Raw genomic sequence first — 19,119 nt, 5'->3', positions numbered from 1 at the left:
TGAATTCACAATTCTATGAAAGGTACTAATAAATTGATGATGCAAAATATGAAACCCGGTAGATGCTCATTATCTGGTAAGCCATGTTATATTTCCCTAACATGATATTTGAAAGAAAAATCTAATGCTTAAGTTAATGCTTGTTTTGAAGAGGTGCAATTTTGAAGAATGCTTGTTAATGCTTGTTCCCTTGTCTGGGTTGATGTCTTCCATACATGAACCTGTCACCTTGTGTAACTCAAATTGTTAGCATGCGAGTCCTTGCAAGTTCTACATGATAACAAGAAATGCAAGCCAATGAGGGTGAGCACTAAAACTTCAAGAAGAACGTGGAAACATGCAAGATACAATATTCAAGACAAAAAAAAAGCTTGCAAATTTGGTGCTAATCTTATATTTTGTTTAATTAACTTTCTCCAAGAAGTGGGTTTATGATAAGCCCTTCCAAGAACAGGATTCAAGGAATTTTCATCCAAGAAGCTTTACAACATACAAAGCAACCGTTCCAAATTGAAGGAGAAGATCCAAGAGAAGATTATAAACAAGTTCATTTTCTTTCTTTAGAGATTTAGAACGAGGCTACAACTTATGAAGTTGTTCAAGATCCATCATGTATTTTCAAGGTTTTAGGTAACCACCCTAAAAAAAGGATGATTACCCATTTTTTCCCCATGTATTTAGACATTTCATATTTTATGTGTCGATATTCTTTGGTATTTACCTTTTGTATTTCCTAAGTTGGAAGTGTTGTAAACAACTCTCAACTTGCACAAGACTATTTAGAGATATAAAAGATAATTACAAATTAGTTAGATTAGTTAGGAGTTACTTGACCTAATTGACTATATAAACCTAAATGTACTACTTGATGTAACAATTCTCTCACAATCAAATTATTTTCCATTTTGCTTTTTTATATTTTTCTCTAAATTATGAGTTCTATAAAAAACTATAATACCTAAAGGTAGAGGGCCTAATGCAGCGCCTAGTCGAAGTAAGGACTATCTACACTGGTGCAAAGCCATAAATCATGAGAAAAACATCCAATGTCAATCGGGATCCTACAATTATGATCAAACATCCGCCCACAAAGGGAGAAACCTTCTAATCGCTCTATGACTACATGGTACCCTTAACAACCGATAAAAGGATAAACACACTACAACAAGAAGGTATGCACTCTCATTATGAGAAAATTCTAAAAACTCAATATCACTAAATTGGGCGTTGAAAAGTCTTTACACGTACACCATCCATTCTAACGAAAAAAAATACCACATTGCACTATGTTCAACAACATTCCTCCACATCACACCTACACCGGTTGTCATCTTCTATCGTAGCATGATTAGTGAGTCATATGCGACCCAATCCTTTTTTATTCACCTCATAAACAATGGTTGTAAAAGGTACCAAAACCACCACATTAACTAGATCCCAAATCGTGGATAACATCACAATTCTAAAAAGTCCATCGACGATAGAATCACCAATACCACTCCCTACACTTCATAACTCAAAAATGAAACCCCATGTAAACCACCATTCTGCTTACGAAGAAACTCCTTCGCAACTCTACATCACTGATTCAAGCATAGAAGACTTGAAATGAGCAGGGCTGTTCTACGAATTCGGAGGCTCGGTTCTGTAAGTGAAAAGAGGTCCGTAATAAAATAAAAACGTATTTTTTTTTTAAAAGAACAATGTTCTATTTAAAATTTTTAAAAGATAAATACAAGGTGCCGTATACATGCGATACACCCAAAGGTGAAAATCATTACCGTATATAGGAACCTCAAACCACCCTCCCAGAAAAACACCCACCTAACACCAAAAGCAAGATGACTCAATTCTAATAATCCTAAAACAACACAACAGAAGAGGAAAAGGAAATCAAATCAAGGAAGAAGAAAATGAAAGTCTGATGGAGTGATGGTGATGGAACGCGTGGTATCAGAGAGAAAGATAATAAGGAATTTTTTTAATGGGGTAGTACTTAGTAGTACTACTGGGCTATAATTTTTTTTTTGAGGCTCATACCTTGGGAGGCCCGGTTTCATTGAACTCCTTACACACCCCAATATCCGGCCCCTGGAAATGAGTATACATATAGATGTTTATATATTATGAATTTTAAATTGTAAGAAAACAATTATATTTTTCAATGATAGATACTCCCACCGGTCCTTATTATAAGAAGAAAAACCAAAGAACATCAAAACCAATGCTATCATTAATTGTTGTAACTTTTTAAACAATTTTACAAATACACCCTTATTGAATGTTGTGAAACATTAATTACATCTACTAATATATTAAAAAGACAATCATTAAATGAGGAATAAAAAAGTATTTTAAACAATAACTACACCTTGAAATTTGTGATATTTTCTTATAAATAGGACCAAAACTTTTTTTGAAAATTTCCTTATATTAAGGACCGGAGGGAGTATAATACAACATATCTAGTTTCTAACTTAACAATTTTTTATAGATAAAGTCAAAATCTTATCTAGATAGAGTACATATAGATAGAGTACATTTTTTTTTGGGGAAAAATAGATAGAGTACATATATATATAATAAGAGTTTAATATAATTTTCTAATATTAAGGATGCATTTTCCCTCAAAAATATTAAGGATACATTTGTTTAAAAATATTTTTGATAATTAAAAAATATAATCTGATTCACCATATTGATCAAATTATAATTTGTCTAGATTCATTGAATCGATAATCCTATTACTAGAACTCCCACTCTCCACCGAGTCTACTCTACTCTACTTCACCATATTTGCATTCGATTAATCATTCATTCATGGCAGAATCCAACAAACATATCAAAATCATCGCCGGAGCCGATGACTTCGGCACACCTCTCAAAGACGCATTAGTCTCTCACCTCCGTTCCCTCAACATCCAAGTCGAAGATCTCGGAACCTCTTCTTACTACTCCGCCGGTGCCGATGTAGGCCGCCGCGTCTCTCAATCCATCTCCTCTTCCTCCCAGGAAGTTCGCGGGCTCGTCTCCTGCGGCACCGGAGCCGGCGTCTCCATCTTCGCTAACAAATTCCCCGGCGTGTTCGCCGCCACCTGTCTTACTCCCTCTGACGCCGTTAACGCCCGATCAATCAACAACTCAAACGTCCTTGCTGTCTCCGGCAAGTATACTTCACCGGAAACCGCAATCGAGATCGTGAACACGTGGCTGAACACGCCGTTCAAGTCTCCGTGTCCTGCAAACGATAACAAACCATGGCCGCAAGAGATCGAGAATTTTCTAGATAAATCACTAGTTGAAATGCCGGAGATTGGAAAAAGCGAACCGGAACCGGTTGACTCGTGTGCGGTTTGTTGTTTGGTGAAGAACCGGGAACTGAACCCGATTGATTTGATTCCTGGCGGATCAATGAAGATTATTAGAGAAACTCCGACGTCCGCGTTCGTGAGATTTAAAGCCGGGAGCGTCGAGCCGGCGCATCATCATACGTTTGGGCATGATTTGGTGGTGATGGAAGGGAAGAAGAGTGTTTGGAATTTGACAAAAGAGGAGAGATATGATCTAACGGTTGGGGATTACTTGTTTACACCTGCTGGTGATGTGCATAGAGTGAAATATCATGAGGATACTGAGTTTTTCATCAAATGGGATGGTCATTGGGATATGTTTTTTGATGAGGATCTTGAAACTGGAAAAATTGCAATTGATAAGGAATTAGGCTTAGACAAGTGATTTTACTCTGTTCTATTTTGAATCATATTGTGTGTTCTCACTGTTCTGTTCTGTTCTGTTCTGTATGCTGGTAGTTTCCTATTTGTGTTGTGGGTTTTTGTGGAATAATAACATCAAATGTGCCATAGTTGTATCAATGTGAAATCTGAGTCCTACTCATATGCTTAATTTGTTTTCAAATTTGCTAGTTAGGGTTTGAATTTGAACAATGTATCTACTTCTCAAACTCTTTTCAAATGTCTAAAGCTCGGCTTAACCACTTTAATTATGGACTGGGGACAGGAATGGAACCTCTCATGTGTAGTTTACACATGAGAGAGTAAAGTGTGATCCACCACCATTTACGTTCACTTGATCTAAATTTCTCACGTGTTTCCATCTTTTGACGAATGATGAGAGATCATACTTGTAAATTACACATGAGAGAATCCATTTCCATTGGGGACATTAAGGAAGTAAGAAACGTAAATGTTCATAGAATTAGATTAAAGACAATAAAGTAGATGCATTTACGGAGTCTTTATCTGCATCCTCACCCAAGATTGGATTTGAATTTGCTATAGCATCACACTGACTGTATGTTTCTGGCATTGGGATGAATATGGATTGTCTACCTTTTCACTCTCATCTTTGAGGACTTTCTCTTAATATTTAGCGTTAGGCTCAAATGTTAATTTGATTGCTATGTCATTTATTTAGTTGAAATTGAAATTAGTTTGACCCTAATTGCAAGCCTTCCAAATTGTATAATGATCACTTGTCTATTTTGGTATTTCCTGAATTTGGGTGCATTATTAGGGATTGGTAGGGACAATTCATAGCTGCAGCAAATTGGTGTCGTACAGGAAGCTTTGAGGTGTGGCGGTTGACCATGGAAGGCTCACATCCATTTGGTGTAATTGCCAACCTTTAGCAGCTGCAATAGTCAATAAGCAGCGGCAGTTGTCATCTTTGTTACTCGAGCAAAGGTCTCAAAAATCTTCTCCTTCAACTTGCACAAAATCTTTTGCGACCAATTGAGCTTTATTCTTCTCTATCTCTCCATTAGCCTTATGAATAATCTTATAGACCAGCCTACAATCAACCCATTTCTTTCCTTCTCGCAATGGTTCAAGGGTCGATGTGTTATTTTCTTCTAGAACTTGAATCTCTTGCTCCATAGCTGCAAGCCACTCTTGTTATTGTGCAGCTTGCACGTAATTCTTGGGCTCAATATTAGATGTATTTGCTGCAAGAGAAGCCCTATGCTTTGCCGAAAAGTTATAACCGACATAACGAGAGAGATATGATAGGGGACTTACTAGAAGAGTTTAAGGTAACCAGGTAGCTTTCTTATTCTTTTATCTTGTGAGTTGTGTTGGTTCTTCTTGGAAACCTTTAGTTTTCTCTGTATAATTGGATTCCTCTTTTCTCCAAGGGATTTGAAATCCTCTTGTATCTTTATATCTAATCTTTGTTAACACTGCAGCCTCTTTGAAAACCCTAAACCTAATTCATTTGGGCGTCAAAACATTTGAACCGTTGATTCAATGTCAATTGAAATCAACGGCTGATAGACCTTTGAAATTTGTTCTTTGAAAAATAATACTTTGTTTTGGTAAAAAAAAAAAAAAATCAGTTTCCAATGCACACACCACTCAATACACGTCTCTTTTTTCCAGACCAAACATTTGACACTTTTTTTTCCCTCTCCTTCTACCCTCCTCTCTCACTGTGACGAGCATCTCCAGCAACAGAGAAAGAAGCCATTGCAACTCATTCTTCCTGCGATCGATGTGTTAACTGTTGTGTTGAGCTTTGCGATCGATCTCATCATCTTAATTCCTCTACTCTTTCCTTTCATTGATTTCCAATATCATCAAGAACGCACGCTACATGGTATCACTCAAATTTTATCTTGTAGGGTATTTGAGGGTATAATTATGATTTATTGATCGTTCAGGGAAGATTTGATTTCGAGTTTGATTTTATATACCCACTGATCTTGATTTGTATATTTTGGGATTAAATGTCTTGATTTTGTGCCAATGTATGTATGTTTGATGTTTGATTGTAATTTATATTTTCGAGTTGGAGACTTTCATCACAATGGTTATTACTTCTTTTCTATGGTAGGTTGAATTCATAACACAACTGTGTGTTGCTTATTGTGTCATATGTCTGAGTTTTGCATAATAGACAACATACTCTCAAATCAATTTTTTATTTCTTTTTACTTTTGCAGCACCAAGCTGTTTGATTGTTTGCTTATATGAACTTTGGCCCATAACTTGGTTTTTCAAGCAATGTTTTAAAAAAACCATTTGGAATTTGCACTACTTATATCATAGTCCAATATGTTGAATCATCCTTATTGGTTTTTAAGTGAAAAGTTTTGATTTTTGGCTAAAATAGAATATGTGACTCTGAATTTGCACTACTTGCAATCTTCTATCATTCAAACTACATCGCGGAATCGAATTTGCTCCATTTAAAATGGACACGAAATTAGAAGCGAATCTTAACACAACTTTTTCTACTGTTAACGTGGAGTAGCACTTTGGTGCCATAGCTTTGGTGCCATTGGTGCCATAGCTTGCATCTCCACCACACACACACATCACACACACATCCCCACACACATCCACACACATCAATGGCCAGGATTTCCCCAATGGCACCAATGGCACCAAAACTATGTCATGGAAGTATTTCCCGTTAACGTGTATCCTGATTCGCGTGTGGTTAACGCTATTAATGGTGATAGATCAAAAGGTTCTGTTTCGTTTGATGTACAGATTGTTGCTGAATTTTCATTTCGTTCGAGTTCATGGAGGTTTAGGACGAGGATTTTGAAGGCTTTGTGCAGGAAAATTTATGTTGGGATTTCATCGAATTCGACTACCGGTGAATTGATTGGTGGAAATAGAGAATGTCAGGTCTGGACTTGAATTGAACATACATCTCTGTTCCCGGACGAAGCCCTCAAGAACATGCCTCATATTCAAGAACATATGTGGCTTTATTAATTGATTTTTTCATCTTTAAACTTCATTGAAATTGTGTTTCAATAGGAAGAACGGGGGCCTGCACATTATTTTGTTTGGTTTCTTTTGCAAGACTTGGTATATGCAATGGGTTGTTTCATGCACTCATTTTCAATAAAATTTTGTGCCTTCAAATGCATGAAATGTGACTTTTTGAGATATTTCAAATTTAGTCTTATGAGCGTTTGAAGTTATGTGTTGATTCTTGATTTTTGACTAACAATATAAATTTTTTTCAATACCTTTATGTTGTCATACAAATCAACAAACTTGATGACTCTGAATTTTGAAATGGATTTTCGTCGAATTCGACTTCTGGTGAATTGATTGGTGGAAATAGAGTTTCAGGTGAGGACTTGAATTGGATTGAATTGTTTTAAGGTTTAGCCCATATCATCTACTCCAACCGAACATAGATGTCATTCTCCACTTTCAAGTGCAGGTGCACATTTAAATCTGTTTTAATCTTTTGTTCAAGTAATTAAAGGCAGTGAACTAACGAAGAGAAAGAAATTGGCTAATTTAGGCTATAAGTACTTTTTGGCTCATTTTGAAGAAGAAAAAGTTTGTTTCTCAATTTCTAAGGAAACTATATTTTTGGAATAAGTGTCATGAAAATGAACCGTAAGTATTGACCACACTACATTTAAGAATTAGACATAATGCTTAGTGTCTATAGAATTTATGGCTTTTGAATAATTGCTCTTTAGAATCAAAATGAATGATTTTTTTATTTGTTATCTATATTTTTTTTTGTAATATCTTGATTAAGGCTCATATAGTCCAATTAAAGTAAACCATATTTATTGCAGTGAACTTTGTGCATCATTGACAGGGAGCATTTTGACTGTTTTAGTGGAATCATGCCTGTAAGTTTGTAAACTTTCTCATTTTGATGTGTGTGCGCGCGTGCAATACGACTGTCGGGCCTAATCAGAAAGATGAATATATACAGGATAATGTTTTTCTATAAATTCAATTCTATCATATTAACTAACTGAGTCTTTGTAAGTTCAATTATAGTAACTAAATTAATCTCCAAGGAATTGTATTTTACTATTTTTCTATTGCTATATGCAGAAAACTATAGATATTATGAGTACATTTTCAATTGTCAATTTGTGATTTTAAGGTCAAAAGTATTTGCCTTCATTTTCAACCATGTATTGCCCTTTGCAGGTAAGAAATTTAGTTATTTTATTTGTTTCTTATTTTAATAGTTTGTATGAATGATGACTATAAAATATTGCAAAATCAATTAACATTTTGGGCAATGTGCGTTGTGCAGAGGACTTCATATGGAACTACAAATTAGTAAACTCAACATAGCTATCAAACAAGTGTATATAGTTTTAAACTTTTACTAGGTATGCTTATTTCTACCTCAATTTCTACAGTCTTTTTAAATCTATCTTACTATGATATGATTTTTTGCAAGTAAAACTATATTGATGTTCAAATATAGCAATAGTTCTACTACTCTTTGGATAGGAAATATAGGGGTAGCTAATGGATATATCTCTCTGCATCAGTTTGTTTTTTACATAGCTGCTATGGTGATTCTTCTTCCCCCTTGGTTTGTCTTACGCTTCATACAGATGAAACCAGGTGACAATTCAGACCCACTGATGAGCGATACATGCTGCTCAATCCATTTGTTGACTTGAAAGGCATAATGTTTATTGGTATGTTCGAGTTTAATAGGCATATTTCAAGTTGAAACATTTAAATGTTTACTTATATCCTCTTTTTTTTTAAACATCAAATATTATTAGGCAGAACTAGGTGTAAGAAGCACCATAGAACGCAAAAGAGAACGAAAATACAATTTAGCCGAAGCTCCACAGGACCTCCAAAAAAACAGCACAACACTGCTGCACAACAGCACCAAAAACCAGCACAAAAACTGCTGCTAAAACAACTGAAGGCCTAGCTGAACTGGTTCGAACAGCAGAACAGCACCACACGGCCAGAGCAGTGGTTTTAGGAGCAACTAGGCACTGATAACAACCTAAAAACCTCCTATGCCAACACACCACCACAGCACCACTAAGAAACAGAAAAAACACTATTTCCTCCTCAAACAATCCTTTGGGTTCCAACACCATTTCATGGTAAAGACAAGCCGGTATTTTGAGACTCGTCAAGCTCCACCGCCACAACAAAACCTTTATTTCCTCCACTAATTCCGGCCCCCTTATAACATTGTTATTAAAAATACAATTGTTTCTAGCCATCCAAATGACCCAAATTGTGGTATGCAAAATAAGCAGCAATCCCTTTTTAACCTTTTTATTTGACGCCATCCCATCCCAACAAGCCCAATGAATGAAGGCACTCGGCGGCATAATGAAGTTCCCCTCTAACCAATGCAAAAGATCGGCCCAAATTTTCCCCACCACACCGCAATGCAAAAACAAATGTGATTCCGTCTCCCTCGCCGAATCACAGAGAACACGATGTTTACTTATATCTGTTAATATAAACATTCATGCTTCTCAAATTGTTTATTTTTTTGAATGTTGGCAGGTGAATTGGGAGGTGAGCAGATTTTGATGCCATTGCTGTTTTAAGATATATGTATTGGAAGTCTATCTAATGACATTGTAAATGCATTATGTTATGCTTCACTGTGAAAGGCATATGTTTAGTAATACTAAGTGTCGTATTGAGTTAATATATTTCCCTAACGTAACCTATTAAAAAAACTGTGTATCCAATCCCGTGGCGGAGTCAGCGTAATTTTTCAAACTCACATTAACTTAATTGTATTGTTTTGCCAAAGAATTTGTGGGTATTTTACATCTATTCAAGTTATGTTTTTAACTGTATATGACCTATGCGACAGCACGGGTAGACGATCTAGTTTCTTCAAGATCTGAAGATTCAACTCGAGTTAGCTGCCCTATGAACTCGTTATTCCCTTCATAATTGAGAATCTTGTCAAGCCTTTGGGTTTAATATTTTTGATTTAAAATTATTCCCTTCATAATTTGTGCTCTTAAGGCACAAATTTAGAATCCGAATGTAGAAACTTATTTTTGGAAATTGTACATTCAATGTCTTGAAAGATTAAAAAGTTATTTTTTCAATACAAAACTTATGTTTTAATTCTTTTTTTAGATCTTAACTTGTGCTCTGATGGCATCCATATTGTATTTAATATTAGTTTAATATTTTCATTTTGTTGGGAATAAGATATGAAAAAATAATAATAAAAAATTACTTAATCACTGCTGATCTTGGGTGATCTAGATGAGTTGGTTGAAGTTGAACAACTGCCGTTGAGAATGATAATGATGTTGGAGGTGATACATGCAAGCACTCTGACGCTTAAGTTAGTATGAGACTAAGAAGTGGGAGGCATTAAGTTGACAGAAATTATGTACCTTGCATCGTGGTAAATGATGCTTTTTACAAGCACACAAAAAAAGTTGTTGGAGAGTGATAAAAGGATTTGTTTCGAACGACGCTCATCAATGTTAGGCTTCATCGACTGTTACTAGTCATTGAGGCCTTACAAAATGATGAGGATCCAAAGATGAGAAGAATCTAGTTGAGTTGAGCCTTATGTAATGAATATTTAGGACCTTGGGTTAGTTCAAAACAATTGCCCTCAAGTCGTCAATCCGTAGCCAGGAGTGATGAATTTGTATGATGCTATACAAGAAGAGTGTGTTGAGCTTAATGTACAATCATGTTTTATTGGTAATACGAAGAAGATTCTTTCAAGGGTCTCTGAATGCACCATTAATATGGGTAATTTAGAGATGAATAATCATTTGCTTTGACTAAAATGTTTCAAGTTTGAATCAAGGGACAAGAACAAAAATCATCCTCAACGAACATTTTGTTGTCGAGGTGCTTGTTATGACATGCAGTGATTTGTCGAGTAGGATGGATTATTTTATGTTTCCTTGTTAGTGAAAGAATTCGAGTCTACGAGGGTGCCTTCGAACGATGAGTTGTTTTCTTTGAATTGGTATTGTTCACTGTTGAGGAAATTTCTTGAGGAGAAGCTTCTATCCAAGACGTTTGTTATGATAGAGAAATTAACGTTGATATATGATGTTCTAATCCATATCTTTGAGAACATGACTTGGGAAGACCAAATACTCGACCTATCTTTGGTGTTTGCTTGTGAATTAAAAATATAAAGTATTGAAGATGATGTTTTTATTGAATCTTTACGGTTGCTAGGGCTGGACAAAAAAATTGTAACTGGCCTAAACCGTCCGGAGCAGAACACTCGAAAGCAAGCAGTTAAGTTTATTCAGGGCTTCGGGTCAAGCGGGTTGCATAAAACCATAATATATTGGTTAGGCACGGTCGGTTCCAGGTGGGTGGTCTGAGTCCATCGGAAACCGAACCCGTCTGATATATATATATATATATATATATATATATATATATATATATATATATATATATATATATATATATATATATAACAATTATATGATTAATTAGATAAAATTATTTATGAGCACCATATTCAAACCAACATATATGATTAATGGCCCAACAATGTAAAGCAAAACTAGGGTTTGGTTTTGTTTATGGAGAACAACCATCACATTCTCTCCGTCGTTTCTTAGTTTCTCTCTTTCTTTGCTTCTATCTCATGTTCTGAATTATTCTTACATCCCACCTTCATACATCAACACACCACTTCAGATCAATTTCCCTCTCAATGCTTCAATTTCTCATTCACCAACCTTATCAAAGCTCTAAAATCCCAGTTTCTTTCATGTTTGTATGTCGCCAGTGGCGGAGCCACATTGAGTTGAGGGGATGCACTTGCATACCTTGAAATCTAAAATATAGCATACCTTGTCGCGGTGTTTGTTTAGTTCCTATTGAAAGATTGACATATGTTAATTACAAATTCAATCAATGATTTAGGCGTCAACATTGTAGATCCGGAAGCATTGATATTTTGGTGACTTAGATTTTATCTTATTATGTGTAAACATTTTGTCATTGTATGCTATTGACTTGTGTGTTGTGGATTTGTTCCCAGATTCACCTTTTACGTTTTTAGCGATGTTGAAACTAAAAGACATTATTTGTATATTAGTAATGATTTTGTCAGTTGCTACAACAACCGTTGTGTAATATCCCGCCTGTCAGCATCAGTATATTACCCGTGATCGTGGCAGAGGAATTAAATTCATGGAAAAGTAAGTTAATAGAAATATCTATTATGTTATGCCAGCTTAATACGGATAAAGTATCAGTGTCGTATTAAACACGTTTAAGACAAGGGCAATTTGGTAATTGCATGGGAAAGGATATTTAATTGTGGTTGGCCCAAAATATCTCATTTTGATCTCATCCTTTCTCTCTCTTGTTGGCAGGGTTTCTTCTCCTTCTCTCTTCTCTTCTCTCACGCCATCCTTTCTTCACCTCTCCACCAAACTTTCCTCAAACTTTATTCCCTCATGGTAAGCTTTCAAACTATGTTCCTTCATGGTCTCTAAAGCATGTGAAAGCTTAGTTTTGGTTTGATTCTCTACTCCTCCTCATCAAGAGAAGTTCATGGAGTTAAGGTTTGGTTTTGAGCATGTTAGAGCATGAACATGATAAAGTTCCTTCAAGATCAAAGAAGTAATATTGGACTTGGGTTGAGTTTGTTTTCCAACTCCATCATCACAAGGAATGAATCTTGAAGCTAGGGTTTGGGTGGTGGAAGCTTTGAATTGGGATAGGTACTTAAAGATGGATGAGGAAGCAAGGATTATGAAGCCTTAGATTGCAAGAAAACAACAAGATTGATATGGTATGATCAAAGGAAGCATGTAGATCAAGAGCTAGGGTTTTGGCTTGATTGAGCTTGAGCTTGGAGCTGTCACAAGATTATTGATAGGTGAGTTCCATAGATAGATATCCTACCCTTGGGATTATGTCTATGCCATGTATGATTAATATAAAAACTATGAAAAGTCTAGGGTTTATGTAAGATGATAGTTGCCCCTTTATCTTGCCATGCTTACTAAATGTGTTAATACTTGCCATATGAGTGTTTTATAAGTATCCTATGATCAAATATGTTCCAAAACACTTAGAGACACTTGGTTTGAGGTTTTTGGGCTTAAAAATACCATTTTTACATGTTCTGGACTGTCATAACTCGCCACAACGAGCTATTACTCGCCTCCAACTCACCTGCCAACATAAAAATTTCTTAATAAAAATCAGAGTTTAACAACTTTAAACGGAATGCTACACTTCTTAAAAATTCATAAACTGAATAAATAACAATTTATTCTTCAAAATCATTTAACATAAGTAATTCAAAACTTCCTAACGGAATTAGTTCATTCAACATAAAAAGTCTTTGGCACGCAGGCTTCATCAGAAAATCTCATAAGTCTTAGTTCAATATTTATTCATAAAAGTTCATAAACAATACGTAAGGAATAGAAGTAAAGTCAAGTCCCATCCCGTTACGTATCAGAGCACCTAAAGACACTGTGAGAGATAGCCACCCACGACTGCAGCTAACCTTGATTACCTGCAAGTTACCCATACGAAAGGCAACATTTCCAAGCAGAGGGGTGAGATTCTCAAAACAAAAATATTAAACATATAAATCATATAAAATACATTCAACAACTTAAACAACTTATAATTCATTAATCATATCCAACAACTTAAACTTCCTTAACTAGTGTCATTATTCTTCCTACATTAGTCATAAAACTATCTTAATACTAATCATAAACATCTTCATATATTATCAATTATTAATCTTAACTTCATCATATAACATCAAATAATAGTCTCCAACAATCATCACATAGCATTTAATCACAAACGTCACCACATTTCATCAAACATTATTTATAAGCATCAACACCTAATATCAAATATAATCATAAGCATCATAATAAATATATTCATAAAACATCACTTATAATTCATATCATAGTTCACGTAACATCTTATCATAAATCACATGACATCATAATCACTCATCAACATAAATGTCATAATCATTCGTCTTCATTCATCATAACACTTCATTAATAACTTATCAACTTGACATCTTAACAACTTGACAACTTGACATCTTAACAACTTGACAACTTGACATCTTAACATCTTAAATCATCTTAGACATCTTGCAAATGCATTTGGTACCAATACAGAGCATCAAGCTCCCAACCAACTTATATGAGCGTAAATAGGCTCTTCAGGGCATCAAGCCCCCAACATAGTGAGCAAAAGCTCCAGGGCATCAAGCCCTCACCCATCATGTGAATGACTAAGCATTCCAGGGCATCAAGCCCCCAACCAACTTATATGAGTATGCAATGGACTCAACAACTTAACAACTTCAACTTCGTAACAACTTACAACTTAACAACTTCGGCTTCATAACAACTGACAACTTAAACAAATTCGACTTCATAACAACTGACAACTTAAACAACTTCGACTTCATTGACGACAACAACATCTTCGCATGATAATATCATTATTCATCAATCATCAACAACATCATATAACATCGTATTTAAACATCAACAATAATTCACTATGTATCTTTGTAAAAACATAATAAATTATCCACAACATATTTTCATGTCAAACCAAATCTACTGGAAAGATATCACAAATATCAACAACTTTCATGTTTACAACAAAGATCAATTCAAAACAGAAACATATGAACAAAACGCAAAATCATGAAACAGAGAATGCTGTCAGCATACAATTTCGCTAAGACCTCCCTGTAGTATTTTCATCATAACTCAAAGACCAAACATCATTTTCACGTCAAACCAATGCCACTAGAAAGCTAACAAAATTATCTAAAACTTTCATGTTTACGACTAAGACCAATTCTGTACCGATCAATACCAGTTTTTATTTTAAATTCGGAAAAGTTGTGCTGAAAGTCCATAAAAATTCACTGTGACCTACGTGCAGTAATTTGACCATAACTCAAGTTCTATAAATCGTTTTGACGTGAGACCAACGGAATTAGAAAGCTAACATCCATACCTACAACTTTCGTGTTTACACCTAAACCCAGTTCGGAACTTAAACTTGTCAAACTGAGACAATAAAAACACGTTTTTGCACACTGACAGTAAAATCCCAGTTCAGCTACGATTTCGCCTTGGGGAAATCTTTTCGACTCCGTTTTCGATCCAATACTCTCCAAACTTGACCCTAATCATTACCCTATGATTACCCTATCATTAGAACATTAATTATTCATCAACCTACTGTATGCAAATTCAAAGAGTTCTCAAATCTATTAACAACCTATTACAATTCTTAAACCCTAATTCTTAAACTCACCGACATCTCATCCAATTCCATGGTTCTAACCTCAAAACTATATCCAATAATCATCCTATGGATTATCTAAGGTCTGTACACAATTTCTACATCAATCTAACCACTTTTCATCGGTTAATCCTCAATTCTTCACTTAAAACCCTAATTCCTCAATCCTCACAAACTCTCCCCAACTTGTTAGATGTAATCTAATGATTTAACAACTTAATATTAATGCAAGATAGTCTCACCCTCACCTTAGATTAATTCCTGAATCAGCAGCAGCGTTCTTCTTTCCTAAGGTATTCTCTTCTTCTCTTCTTCTCTTGACTTTTCTCTTCTCTTCTCTCTTGTTCTCCTCTTCTCCAAAAAGCGGTTTAAGGTAAACTCTTTCCAACCTAAGCTTCTCTATTTATAATACTAAAATATTCTTCCCAAATCTATTTACGCCCAACAACTTATTCTTCTTTCTATTCTAACCCCCAAATCCACTCCCACTAATAATCCTCATATTCTAATAAATAATATTTCTCTACTAAATATATAATAATACACCAAATAACAAATATATATCTATAACAATTAACAAATATATTATGCTAGTAAATACCAACATATAACATAACAAAATATCACTCAACAAAATATATTAACTAAATTATAAAAAGACATCTAATCTCAACAAATCATATATCCCTCATATACATCATATAAATATATTCTAAAACTAATTAAAATAATTAAATAAAAAGGAGGGCGTTACATCAACATAGTAGTCGAGAACTAGCATGTTAGCAAGAATCCCTAGAATGATAAGACACGAAGTATAATCTCTTCGCACATGAACAAGAATAAGATAGCAAGCATGTTAAGTCGTGGTTAGATTAGTTAATCTCTCCACCATGATTAAGAATTTACAAGCATGAACAAGTATGTATTTACCACTAATCAGATCGATCAAGGTTCCGAGGTAAACATGTAAGCATGAATAGGTTTATCCTACATGAACAACAAGACCATGATTAATATAATGTAGGTGACATGTCTCTTGCTATCCATGCCAGGATCAAGGGGTTCTCATAATGAGAACGTTTCAAGCCGTAAGGGACCCGCATGTCACCGAGTAACAAGACGTAGGTGTTCGTGTCTCTTGTTATCCACATCAGGGGGATACGGGAGGTTCTCGACTCAAGGGGAACGGTTCAAGCTGTAAGGGACCCGCACGACACCGAGGGAGTCCGATGTACGTACATCAGTCATGATGGGATTGTTCTTGGGGTTACTCCACCCGGGGATTTCCGTAAAATGAATCAAGATAATGATTGTTTGTTCAACGCTAACTTAATGAATGAACTTGTGTACGACCATGCATGTTATGTATATTATGTTCATGATTATATGAGAATGATTCCATGCACGATTATGTTCAAGAACAAGAGCATTAGATGCTATTAGACAAGTACAAGTCATGAATAGAACAAGTAATGAATATGATACCGGTGACAATCTTAGGTTTCCCGTAATCATCCGGTTTAGATTCGTGTCATGATATGATATGTTAGGCCTCGATACGTAGAGCGTATTCTTGGCAATGCGGTCCTAGATTCCCCCTCGGCCGCCATGACATGTGAAGCCTATAACAAGTGAGATAAGCCTATGACGGGTCTAGCATGCATTACCGTATAGGAATCATGACCACACACGTATAATCAACCGCCATGTCGTATTGTAGACACATGGTGACCGTAGGTTTCCCCTGAGGTTACCTATAGCCTAGGATTTAGGGGAACTCACTGAGACATTATGTCTCATCCCAATCCTTATTTGTTTCAGATAAACAGGTTGGACGACAAGCTAGTAGCCGAATGGATGTTTCAACAAGTGATCGTTCGTACCCGCAGCAGGAGGTTGTGGATTTCAAGGATGTATTTATTATACTTTAGAAAAGATGAGTAGTATTATCATTGTACGAACGCATGTTGTTGTAAATAATTTTCATTCGAAGTTTTATTGTTGTAAATATTAATGTATCCAGCACTAAACTAACTCACATGCTAGACTTTCTAGATACGTCTAGTATGGGTGTTACACGTTGAATGATCCTTTTTTGTTATTTAGATCGTAAAGACCAAATTGAGTAATCAAATAGAATATGAATGGATGAATAGTTGTCTCATGACTTATATTAAAAGATAAGTGATCAACAAATTTTGATAATGAATTGGTTATCAACAATTTCATAACATGAAATCACATAGAGGATAATTAAATAATATACAAAATCATTTCAAGAGTCATTTATTTTATTTATTTGTAACACTTGAGACATTTTTCTTATATGTAATTTTTTTAATATTATATATATATATATATATATATATATATATATATATATTAAAATTCAAAAGTTTGAACCCCCTAATCCAGGGTCTTGGCTCCGCCACTATATGTCGCCTTTGTCTTGAAGCTTTGAAATCCCAACCTTTTTGAAATCCGAAATCTTAACTAAAGGGTACTAGGTAACACGATTCAACCCACCTGTGTTTCCGACAAATCCGATTAAACCGAATCCGACTAAACCGAGTCATGAATTAGCTAGAAATGGGTCTGTGATGTTGAGCCGTCAGCTTGTTCTGCTTGAGGATTTGAGCCAGATTTTTGAGCATAATCGTCCATCGTCTACAACCCTAACAACTACATCCCTAATAAAGTGAGATAAAAACAATTTAAAATAATATTTGTATGCATGTATTTTGTCATCACTATTTTTCTTTATAAAAATGGAAAAAAGAGTAGGAAAAAAATTATGATTATGTGGCAAGGGTTGATTGGCCCATTGACACCTAGTCAAATCAACCCCAAAATAGTGTTCAATTTATATATTATTATGAAAATAAAGTATTGACTTGTTGTTTAGATTTGATCTCTACTGCTGAATTCCAAGTAGAATGAGACAAAAAAAATATTAAAATAACATTTGTATGGATGCTGAATTCCAAGTAGAATGGGACAAAAAAAATATTAAAATAACATTTGTATGGATGATGGGACAAAAAAAATATTAAAATAACATTTGTATGGATGTGTTCCCTTGACTATTGTTGTTTGATAAAAGAGGAATGATATTTTGACATCTAATTTCTAACAACTTTTAGTGACAACATTTTTCCTCTTTTTTTATTGGACAATAACAATAGAGAGAGAAAAAAGAAGAGAAAATAAAAGTACAATGAGAGTATGAGAGAGAGGGTTGTCACAAAAGTTGTTGAAAATTGGATGTTCAAATATCATTTCTCTTGATAAAAATGGTAAAAAGAAGATATTGTTTATGATGACGTGGTGAGGGTTTATTGACTAATCAACACCTAATTCCTTTTTAATTTTTTTTACTCATTGTTTAAATTTTCTTCGGTAATTAAAATAGGAATAATGCTAAATATCATGAGAAAAATGTCTTGCGAATCCTTCCCGACTGAACACCACAACATGCTCCTTTTTTTTCTTCTCACTAATTCCGGATTAAAGCGACTCAACTGTTTTTCCATTTTTTTATGGCTTAATTGTAGTTTTAGCCCTCTAACTTTCCCAAAGTTGCGATTTTGGCCCCCTAAGAAAAAAACTACAAAACCGCCCCCTATGTTTTGCAACTGTGGCAGTTTTGGCCCCCAAGGCCAATTTTGACTCGGTCTACGCTGACGTGGCACCCTAAGTGAGGTGCCACGTGTCATTTTTTTTGCTTTGGGGGGCCAAAACTGCTACAGTTGCAAAACTTAGGGGGCGGTTTTGTAGTTTTTTTTCTTAGAGGGCCAAAATCACAACTTTAGAAAAGTTAATGGGCTAAAACTGCAATTAAACTTTTTTTTATAACATAAAAACCATCTTCGTGAAATTTCAAGAAAAAAAATTTTGCTTGATATTGCAGTGCTGTTAAATTAGTTGTCCACATTGTATCATCTATGTTATAGAATTCATCAATGGTCGTAAAAGAGTGAAAGACACTCTAATATTCCGGCATGAACATCGTAAAAATCATAACTACACAATTTTCAATCTACAAATTACT

The 19,119-nt window shown here is 35.0% G+C and overlaps 1 protein-coding gene and 1 long non-coding RNA gene across 2 annotated transcripts; both read left to right on the top strand.

Annotated features, from left to right (window-relative positions):
• The first annotated feature begins 2,687 nt into the window (after nt 1-2,687).
• On the top strand, nt 2,688-3,894 carry DRT102 (DNA-damage-repair/toleration protein DRT102). The gene has a single exon (XM_085725372.1). It carries the CDS (start codon nt 2,821-2,823, stop codon nt 3,733-3,735), a length of 915 nt encoding a protein of 304 aa, XP_085581498.1. The 5' UTR covers nt 2,688-2,820; the 3' UTR covers nt 3,736-3,894.
• A 2,282-nt stretch (nt 3,895-6,176) lies between these two features.
• On the top strand, nt 6,177-9,592 carry LOC146911504 (uncharacterized). The gene is made up of 2 exons (XR_015018469.1): nt 6,177-8,446; nt 9,291-9,592. It is a non-coding gene; the product is annotated as an uncharacterized LOC146911504 (long non-coding RNA).
• Nucleotides 9,593-19,119: the final 9,527 nt, after the last annotated feature.

This window comes from Medicago sativa, chromosome 7 (assembly GCF_051527215.1).
Source record: "Medicago sativa cultivar Bolivia chromosome 7, Bolivia_mono, whole genome shotgun sequence".
Classification (NCBI taxonomy): Eukaryota; Viridiplantae; Streptophyta; class Magnoliopsida; order Fabales; family Fabaceae; genus Medicago; species Medicago sativa.
This window is presented reverse-complemented; position numbering and strand designations above follow the sequence as displayed.